The 18,687-nt window shown below is 45.5% G+C and overlaps 1 protein-coding gene across 5 annotated transcripts in view; it reads right to left on the bottom strand.

Moving 5' to 3' along the window:
- Window positions 1-18,687, bottom strand: part of NOL4 (nucleolar protein 4) — a 428,227-nt gene that overhangs the window by 198,016 nt on the left and 211,524 nt on the right. For all 5 annotated transcript variants that reach the window (XM_075353310.1, XM_075353311.1, XM_075353313.1 and 2 more), the window contains exon 3: window positions 897-1,008. In XM_075353310.1, the coding sequence (XP_075209425.1) occupies window positions 897-1,008 (112 nt within the window). The remainder of the gene's footprint in view (window positions 1-896; window positions 1,009-18,687) is intronic.

Below are 18,687 nucleotides of genomic sequence, written 5' to 3'. Positions count from 1 at the left end.
GAGGCAGGTCAGCTGCCTTTTCAATTAACTGGAAAGCCTGAATTGGAAATAAGGGAACAATTAGTCTTTCCCAGCTCCTAAAGTCATTCCTAAAACCTGGTCCATTACGGTAAATAAATCTCTCAGCACTTTTAGTGCTGGAGCTTTCTCTCCAGGTTTCACATCACCGAGGACATGCACTTTGGTGAGATATATACTCCATCCAAGACTTGTTCTGCTGCCATCTTACACAGCATAATCAAAGAGATTTTTAAAATCCAATGCACAGGCTGGATTGTTTTTCCCACACGTATATTGAGCACTGAATTTTTGCCAAGATGCAGAAGAGTCAATTCTTTTAGTGTTTTTGCAGCACTTTTTACTCATTAAAATGAATAGGTGAAAAATGCAATTAAAAAGGAAACGTACATGAAAAATCAGACAAAAACCTGTCCCCACTCTGGTTTTTGGTGTAGAAGAAAAAATGTAACATGTGAACATACGCTTACTTGGCAACTATTTTTGCCCCATTTGCTTGTTGTTGACAACTTCATTTGTGACCATTACATGGAAGTGTCATAAAACCTAATGTGACTCTAGTATGAATCAATGTATTTGCATGGATTGCTACTGTCAGGTGATAGTGGCTACTACAAATTGTACAAGTCTGTGCATTGTAGAAAAACTAGAGGAAAGCCAAACCCCGTTGTAGAGTCCTCTGTGCTTTGCTAAAAGTACTGACAAGTAAACTTTGCTCCTGAGCTTCTTCAACCCCCTCCATGTCTGGTCCTATACAATATATTAGTATATATGTACAGAATATTGATACAATACATTATGTATCCTCACAATGACGCCATTAAAACAGTGCAATAGTTAGAGATAGTGCATAATATACATTGAGTTATTCTCTTTACCTTTGTGTTCACCTCCGTCTGGATTTAAGTGCATTCTTTTCTGACACTCCGAGCAGCTCATTAGGAATCTTGTCACTGCTTCTCGGGGAAGGAAGGCATATGTCTCTGAAATCTAAAACAAATAAAACAGCCTCAATGTAACATCAAGCACCATATTACGTGAAAAAGACAAAATCTGTTTCAATAGAAAGAATTAACAAGATTGACTCCAGACCATGTATTTTATACATGAAAAACATTTTTCAGGAAAATACACATGTAAAATTTGAATGACAGCCAACACATACAACTTCATGCATTGCCTAGTGGTGCCTAATCAAGCATATAGCCAAAAAATCTCCATTGCACTAATGCAGAGCACCATTTTTCCAAGTACTTATTTTGTGATGTTAGCATATCCTAGTGGTGTTCAAGTAAAGTAATATAGATATATTGCGTATCCAAGGCCAGTCACTGCACAAGCTTATAGAACCGGGCAGCCAGGTACAGATCCAGTGTTAATGCTACTCTTCATTAGAAGATTTCTGATTGGGTTTCCATGGCTAAAAAGTGGCTCTGATGCCAGAAGTCATTGATGCCCAGTGGTAAGAATCTAATGACGTGGATTATGCAAACCTCCATTGTAATTTTTAGAGGTCTGATGTGATGGATCATTCACCACCATTTCTGGGTTCGGAGTTTTTAGCTATGGAAGTTCTTGCTATTTAGTTTTCAAGATTATGAATAGCCATTTAGGAGTGTTTTGCAGCATTTGAGCCCCCTAGTTTCTGTTAAAGAAATTATCTAGTCAATTAAAAAGTATTTTGGATGTGTTGTTTGGCCCAGTTTTGCAATTTTATTATCAGGCACAGGTCCAGAGAGCTCCTATTCTGTCTTGGTAGGACACGTCATCCCCACGGAGCTAAAAAGAAGGATGGCAAAAACAGTGGGGGGTCCGAATCAAGACCAGTGACACCCATCGGACTGGACCACCCTGCAAGATTTTTTCTTACATTATACAGAGTGGCCTGGGCACTTATATACAGTATTCTAGAATGTGGAGCAGCTGAGAACTACAGCCATTCATGAAATCTCGCCATCATGGAGCTTACGTAAAGCACCACTCCAGTGTTTACTTTTTTATTTCACCACCGCAGTGGTGCTTTAATTCTAAGCCCCCTCCCCTTAGTCTTATAATCAACCTCCTGCATCTTCTATTATTGCACCCACTCTGGTCGGTCTCCAGAAGTTTGTAACCTGGCAGCTGCTCCAGTGTCTCATTTAACTTTCAAGAAAGCACAACTTAACAACTTAATATAAATCTATGAGAGCCTTGTTCTTGCTCTCAAAGACTTGTATTGAAAGCTTGTAACAAAACTTCTGTTACGATCATAAGATGGCGCCATGAGAATGAAGCAATGCTGAAAAAAGCAGAAGATGCCAGAGGGTGAGTATAAAACCGGGGGCAGGGGACTTAGAATTAAAGCACCACTCCAGCGCTGTACAAAAAGAAATTCTGGAGCGCTGCTTTAAGTAAAATATGTTTGTAAGTTCAATTCATTTAACCACTTTAAGAGAAATATGAATGCTAAACTATGCAAAGTCATTTCAGTGAACTGTGTGCTGCCAATACTTTGCTGATTTTAGTTTGAAAAAAGTTAATTTACTTGCACAAAGCTCTGAACTAAACCAGTCGAATATCTTTGGGTTGAATTGGAATGCTAATTAGTGTCCACAACATATCATCCATCATCAGTACTTGACCTACCAAAGCTCTTGAATAGATGAATGCATAGAATGACTTCTAACTATAATGTTGCAAAGTGTATTGTAAACCCCTCCTAGAAGAGCGGGTGGGCCATTGTACAAGAAGCCTCAAATGGCAATGGAGGCAGTATGTATGTGTGTGTGTGTGTGTGTGTATATATATATATATATATATATTGTGAGGTAGCGTGGGCGGCTGCGCAGCAGAAGACACGGGATCCAGGCACCAAGGGTCACAGCACACGGTTTAATATCCAAACAAAAGTCCACAACAGTACACATGTGCCTCTCTGGCAGAGAACTCAGGGAGTTGTGTTCACTCCCTCACACCCGGCACACCCGCCCTTGTTCCTGTTTCCTTTTAACCCTTCCTTCAGCCTGTAGGGAAACAGCATTAACCCTGGAGTGGAGTTACTTTCTATCATGGAGTGAGCACAACCGGGGCGAGACATACCGGCCGTCATAGATAACCCCGGTCACAGTCTCACATACCCCCCCCCTCAGTTCAAGCGTGCGGGGTTGAACTCCCGCCATCAAACACGGGCCGCGGGACAAGGCATCAGCGTTGCCCTGCAACCTACCGACCCGGTGTTCAACCGTAAACCGGAAGTTCTGCAGAGAAAGGAACCACCGGGTAACCCGGGCATTCCGTTCCTTGGCGGACCTCATCCAGACCAGCGGAGAGTGATCCGTCACCAAGCGAAACTGCCGTCCCAGCAGGTAATAGCGTAGGGACTCTTAGGCCCACTTGATCGCCAGGCACTCCTTCTCCACTACGCTATAATTCCGCTCGGGAGGGGTGAGCTTCCTACTTAAAAAGGTGACGGGGTGTTCCTCCCCCTGAACTACCTGAGACAGCACTGCACCCAGGCCGACCTCTGAGGCGTCAGTCTGTACTATGAACTCCTTCCGGAAATCAGGGTTGACAAGAACGGGCTGTCCGCACAGGACCCCCTTCAAGGCCCGGAAGGAGTCCTCGGCCTGCGGAGTCCAGCGCACCATGACGGACTTCTTGCCTTTGAGAAGGTCCGTCAAGGGGGCTGATAGTCCCGCAAAATCTTTTACAAACCTCCTGTAATACCCCACGATACCCAGGAAGGCTCTAACCTGCTTCGTGGTCAGGGGTCTAGGCCACTTCTGGATCGCCTCAACTTTGTTAATTTGAGGCTTAATCACTCCTTGGCCTATTACGTAGCCCAAGTAGCGGGCTTCCGTGAGCCCCAACGCACATTTCTTGGGATTGGCTGTCAATCCGGCTGTTCGGAGCGCGTTCACCACCGCTTGTACCTGTTCCAAATGGGTCTGCCACTCAGAGCTGTAAATAATGATGTCATCAAGGTACGCTGATGCATACGCCTGGTGGGGTTCCAGCACCAAGTCCATCAACCTCTGGAACGTGGCCGGAGCACCATGTAACCCAAAAGGCAAGACAACATAGTGGAAGAGACCCTCTGGCGTAACAAAAGCGGTTTTCTCCTTGGCGGACTCCGTCAGTGGCACCTGCCAGTAACCCTTGGTCAGGTCGAGCGTGGTGAAATATCGCGCCTGTCCCAGCCTATCAATCAGCTCATCCACCCGGGGCATGGGGTAGAGATCGAACTTGGATATTTCGTTCAATCTCCTAAAGTCATTACAGAACCTTAAGGAGCCATCGGGTTTTGGTATTAGGACAATGGGACTAGCCCATTCACTCCGGGATTTTTCGATGACCCCCAGGCGTAGCATTGTCTTCACTTCCTCTGATATGGCTTGTCTTCGAGCCTCCGGCACCCGGTATGACTTCAGGCGTACCTTCAGGTGAGGCTCGGTGACAATGTCATGTCGTATCAGACTGGTCCTACCAGGTAGCTCGGAGAAGACATCGGGGTTCTGCTGAACCAGCCGTCTGGCCTCTCGCCTCTGTGTCTTGGTGAGGGCTTCTCCAATCCTTACTTCCGGTTCGTCCTCTCCGGAGGTCGTTGGAGCCGGATGTTAACGACCCGAAGAGGAGGGAGATGGAGAGAAAACAACCATCAGGCTTTCCCGTTCCTGCCAAAGTTTTAATAGGTTGATATGGTATATTTGTTCGGGTTTCCGCCTACCGGGCTGCAATACTTTATAGTTGACCACCCCGACTCTTTCCTTTATCTCGTAGGGGCCTTGCCACTGAGCCAGGAATTTACTCTCCGCCGTGGGGATCAAAACCAACACCCGATCCCCGGGTTTAAAGGTCCGCACGGTGGCTTGTCTATTGTAGCGGCCGCTTTGCGCGGCCTGAGCCTCCTGTAAATGCTCCTTCACAATTGGCATGACCGCGCTTATGCGGTTCTGCATTCCTAAAATGTGTTCAATCACATTTTTATGGGGAGTGGGCTCTTTCTCCCATGTTTCCTTTGCCAGGTCCAACAATCCCCGGGGATGTCGCCCGTATAACAATTCAAAAGGCGAAAACCCCGTGGATGCCTGTGGCACCTCTCGTATGGCAAACATCAAATAGGGAAGCATCATATCCCAGTCTTTCCCGTCTTTGGAGATCACCCTTTTGAGCATGGTTTTCAGGGTTTTATTGAATCGTTCTACTAACCCATCCGTCTGAGGATGATACACAGACGTACGCAACTGCTTGATCTGGAGTAGCCGGCATAGCTCTTTGGTTACTTTAGACATGAATGTGGTCCCCTGATCCGTAAGGATCTCCTTGGGCAACCCCACCCGGCAGAACACAGCAAACAACTCCCGAGCTATAAAGTTTGCCGCAGTATGTCTGAGAGGTATCGCCTCTGGATACCGGGTGGCATAGTCAACGATCACTAGGATGTGTTGGTGCCCTCGAGCGGACTTTACGAGGGGCCCCACCAGATCCATCCCTATCCGTTCAAAAGGGACTTCTATAATGGGTAACGGTACCAACGGACTGCGAAAGTGGGTCAGGGGTGCGGTAAGCTGACACTCCGGGCAGGTTTCGCAGAACCGTTTTACCTCCCCAAAGACCCAGGGCCAATAGAACCTTTGCAATATTCGCTCCTGCGTTTTCTTGACCCCTAGGTGGCCACTCATCAGGTGTTTATGAGCCAAGTCGAGGACCCGCCAGCGATACGGCTGGGGTACCACCAACTGCTCTACCCCCACGCCCCGTATTTCATCTACCCGGTAGAGTAAATCCTGCTTAAGAGCGAAATGGGGGTACCTTACCTGGGCACCGGGCAGCTGTGCCACCCCGTCAACTACTGTCACCCGACTCCGGGCATGTATTAATGAAGGGTCCTGGAGTTGGGCTGTCCCAAACGTATCCGGGGACGCCTCCAACTCCGGGATGGGCTCGACCGTCTCAGCCTCTCCTGCCAATACCTCTAGGGGCGACCTATCGGGTTCACATTCTGTCCCTATCATGGGGACCCCTACGGCAGGCGTCCCGGATTCAGGATTGTAGGGCTCAGGTCCCGGACTGACCAATATCTGAGGGGACTTAGGAGGTCCCTTCCATAAAGTCCAAAAATAGGGCAGATCCCTTCCTAGGATCACGTCATAGGGAAGAGTGTTAATAAGTGCCACCTCATGTTGCACCTGACCGCAAGGTGCTGTGATGGTGACAATCCCCGTGGGATAGTCTCGGCGGTACCCATGTATACAAACCACCCCCACGGTACGTCCTGTGGCCTTTACTTTAGCCCTCAAGGTTGATCGCACAAGGGTCACTAAGCTTCCGGAATCCAACAAGCCTGTAACCGGACATCCATTCACCTGTATTTGACACAAGTGGGGCTCAGTCTCTGGGGAGACCAGGTCAGCGGTACACACCACCTGAGCATACATTGAACCCCGCCGGGTAACCCCACAATCCATGGGCTCCGTGGTGAGTGGACACTGGGCTTCCATATGTCCCACCCGCTGGCACCGCCAACATCTAATAGGGAAGGAAACCCCCTTGACGAGTTGTCGTTTAGGGTATATAGCCTTCCGGACCTCAGGGACGGCGGGCGCGGCCTCAGACGGGACGGTAACGGACTCCTGCCCCGGTGTCAGCGGTGGGTCCTTGGCCCTAGGCTTGGAGGGGCCGGACCGACGAGCGGTACGCAAAGTCTCAGTGTCCCGTATCAAGTCCTGCGTAGCCACATGCCGCTCTACCAGGCCCACTAATTGGTCCAGGGTACTTGGGTCGCCCTGTCCTACCCACCATTGAATGGTGACGGGTAAAGTGCGCACAAAACGATCAACTACTACCCTTTCCACCATTTGCGCCGGGCTCAGAGTGTCAGGCTGCAACCACTTCTTTACGAGATGCAACAAGTCATAGGCCTGGGAGCGTACGGGTTTGGCTTCCTCATAGAACCACTGATTTACCCGCTGAGCCCGTACATAGGTATTCACCCCCATCCGAGCAAGTATTTCGGCTTTCAGGGTCGCATATTCTAAGGCGTCCTCGGTACAGAGGTCCAAGTACGCTTTTTGGGGCTCCCCCGTCAGATAGGGCGACAATACCTCAGCCCACTGGGGGGTCGGCAGCTTTTCCCGCTCGGCCACCCGCTCAAACACCACCAGGAACGCTTCTACATCATCCCCCGGGGTCATCTTTTGCAACGCTTGTCTCACCGCTTTCCGGACGCTGCCGTCGTCACCCGGTCCCGGGGTTGTTGCTGCCGGTCCGGCACGGATCGACTTGGCCAGGAGAACCATCTGTTCTTGGTGCCTTTGTTCCTGCAATTTCAAAGAGTGCTGCTGATGATCCAACGACCGGAGCAGGAGTGCATTGATCTGTTGCTGCTGCTTTAGTATTTCCTCCATGGCGTCGCCGAGTTTGGGCTGTAGTATAGCCGCTTGAATCCAGGACATGTGCTACCGGGTCACCAGAAATGGAAGCTACACCTCACCGGGCTGGCATGCCCGCATTCTCCACCATATGTGAGGTAGCGTGGGCGGCTGCGCAGCAGAAGACACGGGATCCAGGCACCAAGGGTCACAGCACACGGTTTAATATCCAAACAAAAGTCCACAACAGTACACATGTGCCTCTCTGGCAGAGAACTCAGGGAGTTGTGTTCACTCCCTCACACCCGGCACACCCGCCCTTGTTCCTGTTTCCTTTTAACCCTTCCTTCAGCCTGTAGGGAAACAGCATTAACCCTGGAGTGGAGTTACTTTCTATCATGGAGTGAGCACAACCGGGGCGAGACATACCGGCCGTCATAGATAACCCCGGTCACAGTCTCACAATATATATATATATATATATATATATATTAAATATGTATGTAAATATGTATGTTTCTCAAATATAGGTAGGCCTTTTAACAATAATAGTACTGCACAATTCCTTTAAATGTTACATCCATAACTGAGTTACCGGGGATCCAGAATTCAGAGCATCTAATACAAACTTCTGAAGGAAATTATTGAATCTATGAATCAGGTTGGCTCAAGATGATCTGTTTGCCAAGCACTGACCTGTTGTGTTCCTGAATCCTGAGTGATTTACTGCACAATGCTATTTTCCTGAAGTCTTTAATTAAGATTGGGAGTTGAAATGACATTGGCTGGAGTGAAAGTAACAACTTATGCCATGAATGCTGATAGACGTTAAAAGCATCACAGTTCAAAATATTAATAAAGTAAATTAAAAATCTAAATAAGCAAAAACATTAGAGGTGTTGGCAACTTTATCTTTATTTTGACAGATGTTGGGAGCATTATTTTACTCATGTATGACTATAAGGCTATGTGCACACTGCAGATTTGGTGCAGAAATTTTCTGCACCAGATCTGCACGCTGTGGCAAATAACCGCATCAAAACCGGATGTGGGTTTGATCCGGTTTTGACACAACGTTGGTGCAGCTGTTTGGGTCATCAAGAAAGTCAATGAACTGAAGTGCCCGGTTTCTCGCAAACTCTGGGGATAAACTGCTGCAGTAGATGTTTCTGATACACCACTCAGAGGAGGGGGACTGGTGCTGACTAGAGATGAGCAGATCCATGGAAGTTTGGTTTGGAGGGTACAGCCAGACTTAAGATAAAGTTCGATTAGGGACCTGCATTTGACCTGAACCTCAATGGACATCACTAATTGGGCAGTTCAGGTCTCCAACCACATGCAGCCAGCCATAAACAGATTATTTCCGGGGGAGGGTGGACGGGGTTTTTTCATTTTCTTTTGTTTGGTGCACGCTCCATCTGATCATACTGAGTTTACCCCTAAGTAGCTCGCACTGGACTCAGCACTGAGCGTCCCTGAGTACAGCGATGCTCATGTGCCGCCCTGGCAAAACCAGGGTGTCACAGAGGTCTGCATCCATCTTTTTGGTGCAGAGCTCACTCTCCCTTGGGGAGTTTCCTACACAGATACACATCAGCCAATCAGGCCCTACTCACCCCCTCCCCAGGAAAATGGGAGGGGGCGAGAGGAGCTTAGGAAGGGCAGAGCAGAGTTTGAGCTGTGGTCAGTCTGCAGGAGGAGAGAAGTCTGGAAGGAGCTCCATTATGGAGCTAGGAGGAGCGGCAGCAAGGGCCTCAGAAATAGGCCAGCCACTTGTAGGGAACCGAGGTGGACCAGGGCAGGGTACTGGCCTGCCGGTGCCGACTGTCAGGACCCTGTCCGGACCTGTGCATGGAGCAGACACAGACATCAGGCAGGAGAAAAACAACTGAATTAAACACACGGGTGTGGGACCCGTCCTCAAAGCATCCGTGGGCACTAGTTACCAGCAACTTGGTTAATTCTTGGACTCGTGTCAGTTATTGCCTTATACTGTGAGTACTCCTGCACCACCTGGTCCAGGCCGTGGACTGCACCCGTCACTCCCCAATCCATTACACCGGGGTCCCGGGACATCAACGCCCTACCCGTGGAGGGAAAATCACTACCTTGCTGCCCATCACCATCCCCGGGATCCTCTGACCGGCAGCGGCGGTGTTCCATTACCTCACCGCACACCACGGGTGGCGTCACGGATCATAGACTTACAAATTTCCCTTACATAATCCCCTTTTTGTTGTGGATCCTGGGAATACAGACCGGGTCACGCCACCACGATACCTACAGAAGTGACCCCTTGGCCCGGATCTGAGTACCCCTTACCCCCGGGCGACACACTCACACGAGTGGTTTGCATAGTAAACCACCTGAGCAACTGTTTTTTTTTGTAAAGTCTGTGTTTGGTACGAACACGGAACCTCAGGTTCGCTCATCTCTAGTGCAGAGCCGTCCAAAGCCATCATCTGCACTTGCTCCATTCCAAGTTCAGCAGCCTCACTTCTAGGCCTATTCTTTGCACAGCAGGAAGTTTTCCTCTGTCAGCACACAGACATTTTTGTATTTCAAGTGGGCTGGTTGCTCGGCTCATTTTGTTAGCTTAGTCACAGTTCGTCAGAGAAAAGGGTTGGCATATGTTTTGAAATGAACAGTCAGACAGCTCCCTTCACACACAGCATTGGACACCTACCTATACAGGAACTCTACTGTGTGTCAAACAGTAATATATAAAATTAAAATATGTAATGTGTATATGAATTACAGTACTTTTTAATGATATTTATGTTTATTTTATTTATTAAGTTTAATGAGCAGACACAGTGTTAGGCTGCTTTCACACATCCGTTTTTTGCCGTCCGGTACAGATCCGTTGTGCTACTGAGCATGCGCAGTTCAAGAAACCGGATCTGTCGTGGGATTCCGTCATATGCCGAATGATGACAGACCCGGCGCCCATAGGCTTTTATTATAACTCACTCTGCACGGCGCCGGATTCGGCGCCATACGGTTTTTCGCTGGAGACAAAAAAAGCTGCATGCAGCATTCCATCCGGCCGCCGGATCAGCTATTTACGCCGGATCCGGCAAAAGCCAGATGCAACGCAAGGCCATGAGGCACAATCCGGTGCTAATACAAGTCTATGGGGGAAAGAACGGAGCCGGTGGCAACACACGCCGGATCCGTTCTTTCCGTTTTTTACCGAATTGTGCCACATGGCAAAAACCGGACGTGTGAAAGCAGCCTTAGTGAAAACATTCATATTCATGAGCTCTGTATAACTGCTAGATCTGCAGCAGAGAAAACATTAATTTTAACAAAATGACAGCAAACAGCTCAGTAAAGCCAGCTTTACACACTGCAATGTATCTTACAATGTGTCGGCGGGGTCACGTCGTAAGTGACGCACATCCGGCATCGTAAGGTACATTGTAGTGAGTGACAGCTACGTGCGATTGCGATTGAACGAAAATCCGTTCATCGCATGCACGTCGTCCATTCCTCATGAATTGAACGTGAGGTTGTTCAATATTCCCAAGGCAGCACACATCGCAGTGTGTGACACCCCGGGAACATTGAACAGATCTTACCTGCGTCCTGCAGCTCCCGGCCGGTAATACGGAAGGAAAGAGGTGGGCGGGATGTTTACGTCCCGCTCATCTCCGCCCCTACACTTCTATTGGCCGGCTGCCGCATGACGTCGATATGACGCCGAACGTCTCTCCCACTCCAGGAAGTGGACGTTTGCCGCCCACAGCGATGTCGTATGGACGGGTAAGTATGTGTGACGGGGGTTAATCGTTTGTGCGGCACGTTCAACTAATTGAACGTGCCATACATACGATGGGGGCGTTGCAAATCGCATACGATATCGTATGCGAAATAGCAACGTGTAATGCAGGCTTTAGTGACACCGCTGAAATCAGGGTCTCTAGCTCTACATTATACTGCTCTCAGATGGGGGAGCAAAAAGATGGTGACAGATTCCCTTTAAGGAGGCTACTTTGTGATATTCAATGCAGTGTTTTAATCTCACTTATAATTACAGTGAGTTTGGAAAGACTGCAATGAACTGTTTATTGGAAATATACTACATTATTTGGTTTGGAAAGAATGATCTGGAGATCTATGGTGTATAACACACATAGTAAACAGAATTGTACGCTATGACACTATGAGTTTTACATTTTTGTTATCTATAAGCTTAGTAAAATAAAGGTTTTATAATAAAAGTTAAGATTTTTTTAAACCTAGTTAAAATGGGATTTTTTTTGTCAAATAGCGATTTGTTAATAGCATTCATACACCGTACAGTATGACAATCCTCTCCTGGCTACTAGGCAATATTTAGTATTTTGTTAGCATTTTATGGCAGCATTTATTAAGGAATTAGGAGAATGTATGTATTGTGCCTTTAACATTAGAAGTCCCAGAGAGGGGTAATTTAATGTTTCTACCATTGGAACCCTATTGAGCTGGAAATTCCTGAGACTTCTAGTGTTAAATGGAACCACAAAATAAGACAAACGTTTACAAAAAAGCTTTGATTGTATCTGTCACTCTTAACCTTGAATGAGAGCAAAACGAAACAAGCTGTCGTCAGAATGAAATACAAAGTGATTTTTCTGAACATTCCGGATGTCAGTACATTAGATTATGGTCGCATGCCAATCTCGTAGACCAGCATACCACAAAGCTTTCGTCTAATCAGCATTAGAGCAGCCCTGCCTTACCTTGACCTGCCTAATTCTGTTCAACAAAAGCATTCTAGAAAGTTTGAAGTATTTCCACAACTTGTGAACTTACAAACTGCAATTGAAAGTATGTGGTGTCCATGTGTCGCTCACTTTCTTTATACAGATTTGTTAACATAAAGTTAAAGGGGTATTCTCAAGTTGTCTCTTGATCAGGCCCCAGCTCTCCATATTTCATGGTGGCTTGAGAGGCAGGTCCTTTAGTGATAGGTCTGGTTTCTTTCTGCTACTACACATTAAAGGGGTTGTTCACTACTAGGACAACCCCTTCCAATTCCACATGTTTCCCACAGCATCCAATCAGCGCTTGACTTTCCCTGCCTTTGAACAAATGAGTCAATCAACAGGAAGTGAGCACTAAGGTTGCCGCTCACTTCCTGTTGAGTGGTCCTGTGTCCGAAGGCGGAGCGAGAAGCTTGCGTTGATTGGACGCGGGGATCGTGTGATGTCACAACTTCATGGAAGCTCCAGAACCGTAAGCGCTGACCCTGCTGGAACTGCGCCGGCCGATAAAGCGAGTATAGTTTTTTTTATTTTATCTTTGGGAAACATGGGTTCTCTTAGAAATGGACCACCCATTTAACAGAGATGTAAGCACTTGTTTCTGAATTATTACCTCTCTAAAGGAGTATTCTATTGTTATTAAAGGGGATTGATCATGTCTGATAAATCAATTAACCTGCAGATATCTGCAGGTTAATGGTGTTATAAAGATGCCCAGCCATTGTACTAAAAGTGCAGCAATCGGGAGAACATGAACTTTGTTTCTCCTGGGAGCAGCCGGCTATCAGTCATACAGGCTACCGGCTTAGGTGAGCAGCAGCTGTAAGCACCGTGTGCCACATTGTCTGCCAACCGGGTCTGCACTGCCCCACAAGTTGGCAGTTCCAGGCCATGCTTACAGCCATCACTCACAGTACCACACGCCTGCATAACTGAAAACCAGCTGAGCACTTTCATAATGCTATTAACCTTCAGATGAAGTCTATAAGTACAGGTTAATAGCATTATCGGACATGACCGTTTCCCTTTAATAACAACAAATATCCCTTTAAGAGAGGTAATAATCCAGAAATAAATGCTTCAATGGAATTCCAATGTTATGAAACAGTCTCTCAAAACAAATTATTTCTTTTTTTTTGAATGCTACGGGGACTGGGTATTTTTACAAAATAATGGCCCAAACAATCAGCTGTTATTTGTAAATCATCAGTCATCACAGTTGTAGCCTGAGACTGGAACAATTGCATCTAGACGTGGGGTTACAAAACAGCTGAGCATAGCTGCACTATGGTGTTTGCATGACTCTCATAGAAATGAATGGGAGGTAAGGAAACAGCACAGTGAAGCAAGCTAGACTATTTTTGCAACTTGGGAGTTATGCCAACAGTGTTGATCACTTTATTATACTGATTCCATAACCAGAGGCGTAACGATAGTGGTCACAATGGGAGCAACCACAACCGAGCTCGTAGAGTATGAGGGCCCGCCGACACTAGAGCTGTTTTCAGCTGACTGTAAATTCACGTACGCACATACAGCTAAACTGTATTGCAGCGCTCCTTTCATCATAATAGCTGTAGATGTCGCTGGCCAATATGAGGCCGTCAAATGAAGTTGGAGTGACGTCACTGCCATGAGTTGCGTCACCCTCCTATGCCAGGTAGTGAAGAGAAGTGAAGAGGACGCTGCTCGGTGTAGGAGTGGAGACAGGTCAGAAGAATTGTTTAGTTCTTTTTGAAGGACAGGGGACATTATTACATGAAGGGTGCCAGGACATGGGACATAATTACTTGATGGGTGCCAGGACAGGGTTTATAATTACATGATGAGTGCCAGGACAGGAGACATTATTACAAGATGGTAACCATCATATGCGACATTATTACAGGAAAAGGCCAGCATGATTAGGGACATTTTTATGGGATGGGGACCAGGATGAGGGACAATATTAGAGAAAGGGGCCCAGATGGGGGAAATTAATACAGAAATGGGACAATATTACAGGACGGGGGACATTATTAAGGGGTTAGATCACAGACATTATTACTGGATGGAGGCCAGGATAGGGAACATTATTACACAATGGATGTACATTATTACATGACAGGCAACATTATTACAGGATGGGGATCATTATTGTATAATTGTAGAGTATTTTGGTATAACCTAAAACTTTATATTGGAAGCCGGAGTCTTTCTGTCTATATGTAATATGTCATCATATAATATAAATACACAGCAAATTAAGTGACCAGAAAGTAAGTGAAACACAGACAGAATTAAGTCATTATCTATTGGTGGTTATTGAAACTACAGCATCACATAGTAGATTAGAAATAGTGATTATGATGGACACAAATTAATTATCATGATCTGATGACCACAGGCCACACTTTACATTCATATGAATGTGCTGTAGAGAAACCACACTGCCCAATGAACCTCTGAATAATGAAACTTGTCTACAAGATGATTTATAGAAAGCAATCTCAGAGAGGACAAATTAAAACAATAGATATATTAGCAAGCGTGCATAGGAACATCAACACCCCCCCCCCCAAAAAAAAACATGAGAACCGTTTCTATACAACATACAGGATAAAATTAATGCTTAATATTTTGTGATCCAGATAACCCTAATCTGCTGGGGTTTTGATATGAGGAGACTTCTTTTAGTGCTGACTTTTATTTTTTATTTTATTTTTGATTAATGTTACTTCTTAAAGTTTGATATTCAGAGTAAAGAGTAAGTGGCTCTTTAATCTATATTTTAATTGGTTATATAATATGTTTAATTCCTCTGATCATTCTGAATAAACTTTGAAATAAATTGGGATGAAAGTATCTACAGATCATTGGAGTGTTCAGAAATATAAAGTCTGCTTATCTATCTTTGCCACCTTGTAGGCTGCACCAACTACTAGTGTGCCTTACCCATAATGTGCCCATTGCCACCATCAGGTTGGTAATGCATGCCAATAAACTCGAGAAAAAAATAAATGTATTTTACAAAAGTGACTATAAAATGCTTCCAAAAGTAATTTTATGTAGGGTTTATTTCCAGATTCATGCTGTATTAGGTGGCAGTATAGTACCTAGATACTGTTTCCCCAAAGGTAAGACAAAAGTAAGCAATTCCAAATTTGCACTTGAACAAAAAAATCAACAGTTATCCAAATGTGTATCTATCTATCTATCCCTCTATCTATCTATCTATCTATCTATCTATCTATCCATGTATCTATCTATCTATCTATCTATCCATGTATCTATCTATCCATCCCTCTATCTATCTATCCATGTATCTATATATCCCTCTATCTATCTATCTATCTATCTATCTATATATCTATCTATCTATCTATCTCTCTATCTATCTATCCCTCTATATATCTATCTATCTATCTATCTATCCATCTATCCATGTATCTATCTATCCATCCCTCTATCTATCTATCTATCCATGTATCTATATATCCCTCTATCTATCTATCTATCTATCTATCCATGTATCTATCTATCCATGTATCTATCTATCTATCTGTCTGTCTGTCTGTCTGTCTGTCTGTCTATCTATCCCTCTATCTATCTATCTATCCATGTATCTATATATCCCTCTATCTATCTATCTATCTATCTATCTATCTATCCATGTATCTATCTATCCATGTATCTATCTATCTATCTATCTATCTGTCTGTATGTATCTATCTATCCATGTATCTATCTATCTATCTATCTATCTATCTATCTGTCTGTCTGTTTGTCTGTCTGTCTATCTATCCATGTATCTATCTATCCCTCTATCTATCTATCTATCTATCTATCTATCTATCCCTCTATCTATCTATCTATCTATCTATCCATGTATCTATCTATCCTTCTATCTATCTACCTCTCTATCTATCCATCCAAACACACTACACATCAATACTTGCCTTTTCCTGCTCAACTTTAGATTCCTGCAATTAAGAGACCTTTTGGTGACAACCTAGTTACATAAGGTGATGTCGCAAAGGTCATGAAGCAGTGTTATCATCAATATATAAATGCTGGGGCCCCTAGGAGAATGGGGACACTATGAAATTGCCCAGTTGGCTCTCCCTTCTCCCTAATCCCAGTCCTGCATACTAGCTTTTCTCCTGTTCAGCTGTTTTAGACTCCTGCAATTAAGAGACCTTTAGTCAAATGACTGTGAAGTCATCAAAGGTCCTTAAACAATCTTAACCTCGGAAAACAGCTACTGGGGTTCTAAGAGAGTAGTGCCCTGATAAATTGCGCTGTTTGGCTCCCCCTAACGCTGGCCATAATTGTAACCCTAATTGTAAATAAGGCTTATTTTTGGAGTAGGGCTTATATTTCAGGCACACTCCAAAAATCCTGTAAAATCAGGCTAGGACTTATTTTCGGGGTAGGTCTGATTTTTGGGGAAGCACAGTAGTAGTGGCAGTCAATGTGCCCATACAAAGGTACCAACAGTACCATGTTTCAAAGATAATTTGCCAGACACAGCTGGTTCTACAAAAAACTGCCAATCATCACCATGTCTATATGAATGTACCGGCCTCAGTAAAACGTCTACTTCCTTTAACAGCATAAACAACAGTGCTTCAAATAGTGTCAGTCAAAGAAACCTATTATAGTAGAAACCACGGTGCCACTGTAATATTGCTAGTCACATTGTCCACGTGATACTTGTATTTAGCTCTTACACATTGTACTATGCTACTCTCAGCTCTAACACTTTACCAGCTGCATGGAACTATCTGTGCTTAGAGGTCAGCAAGCAAGATCAATGGCTCTACCATTACTGTGTGGATGTGTAGACCTTTGGGCGACGGAAATTCGGAGAAATCCAGGACTGTCTTGACAATTCCAAGGTTCTTGAGAGCAGTTACAGTATATCATCTTTGCAAGCAAATAACTTTACAAAATAGGTCACGTACTGCACACAGCTAACAAGCAACATTGTGGCCAAAACTGACCTCTCCTGAAGTTTGCACATTGGTTTATCCTCCATTTACAGGTTTCAGGGCTAAATTATGTAATAGCCTGATGTCATATAATATACAATAATTTATTTTGTATACCAGTAAATTGAAACATTCACACAGAGGGTTTAATCTCTGCAAGTATATATATATATATATATATATATATATATACACAGTATATATATATATATATACATATATATACTAGAAGGTGGCCCGATTCTACGCATCGGGTATTCTAGAATTTACGTATTGTGTAGTTAATGTATGATTTTTGTTATATATATAGATGTTGTTGTCTGTAGTTACCAAGTGTTTGTGTAGGGGCTGTAAATGTTCTGGGTGTTGTCTGGGTGTGGCGGGGGGTGAGAGCGGTGTTGTTTGTGTGTTGCGTGTGTTGCGTTATTTGTGGAGCGCTGTGTGTCTGTAGCGTTGTGTGTGTGTTGAGCGGTTTGTGTGGGTGTGGGGTGTGTGTGTGTGTTTTGGGGGAGGTATGTTTTGTGCAATGTGTGTATTATGCGGTATGTGCGTATATTTGTGCCGCGGTGTTTGTGTGTTGGGTGGTGTGTTTGTGGTTCCCAGTGTGTGTGTGGTGTGTTGTGCAGTGCGTGTGGCAGTGTGTGTGTGTGTTTTGGGGGGAGGTGTGCACCCCCCATCGTGCTAAATCCCCCATGCTGCGCACCCCCCATCGTGCTCCATCCCCCAAGCTGCGCACCCCCCATCGTGCTCCATCCCCACTCCCCATTGTGCTCCATCCCCCATGCTGCGCACTCCCCATCGTGCTCCATCCCCCATGCTGCGCACTCCCAAACGTGCTCCATCCCCCATGCTGCGCACTCCCCATCGTGCTCTATCCCCCATGCTGCGCACTCCCTAACGTGCTTCATCACCCATGCTGCGCACTCCCCATCGTGCTCCATCCTCCATGCTGCACACTCCCCATCGTGCTCCATCTCCTATGCTGCGCACTCCCCATCGTGCTCCATCCCCCATGCTGTGCACCCCCCATCGTGCTCTACAGTCACACATCAGACAGTATACACGCACACATCTGATCGCATACACTCACACACACACCCCACTTCTCCCTGTGCCCACCGGTGGGCGGTCCCAGCATCTGTCCTGCACGCCGTGCTCCTCTGCCGACACTCACAGATCCGATCGCATACACTCACACACACACACACTCACACATCAGAACACACTCACACACATCCGATCGCATACACTCACACACACTGACGATATCGCACATACGCGCTCACACAATCCCAACATCCGGAGATACCACATGCTTCCGGCCATGTGATGCTCCGGCAGGTCCTGGAAGGTCACTGCACGCACAGGATCACCGCCGAGAAGCAAGCGATATCACGGGATGATGTGAGTATGTGGATGCGATCTGATGTGTGTGTGAGGTGTGTGTGTGAGGTGTGTGTATACATATATATACTAGAAGGTGGCCCGATTCTACGCATCGGGTATTCTAGAATTTACGTATTGTGTAGTTAATGTATGATTTTTGTTATATATATAGATGTTGTTGTCTGTAGTTACCAAGTGTTTGTGTAG

Source organism: Anomaloglossus baeobatrachus, chromosome 6 (genome assembly GCF_048569485.1).
Source record: "Anomaloglossus baeobatrachus isolate aAnoBae1 chromosome 6, aAnoBae1.hap1, whole genome shotgun sequence".
NCBI lineage: Eukaryota > Metazoa > Chordata > Amphibia > Anura > Aromobatidae > Anomaloglossus > Anomaloglossus baeobatrachus.
The sequence above is the reverse complement of the archived record's forward strand: the minus strand, read 5'-3'. Positions and strand labels throughout refer to the sequence as shown.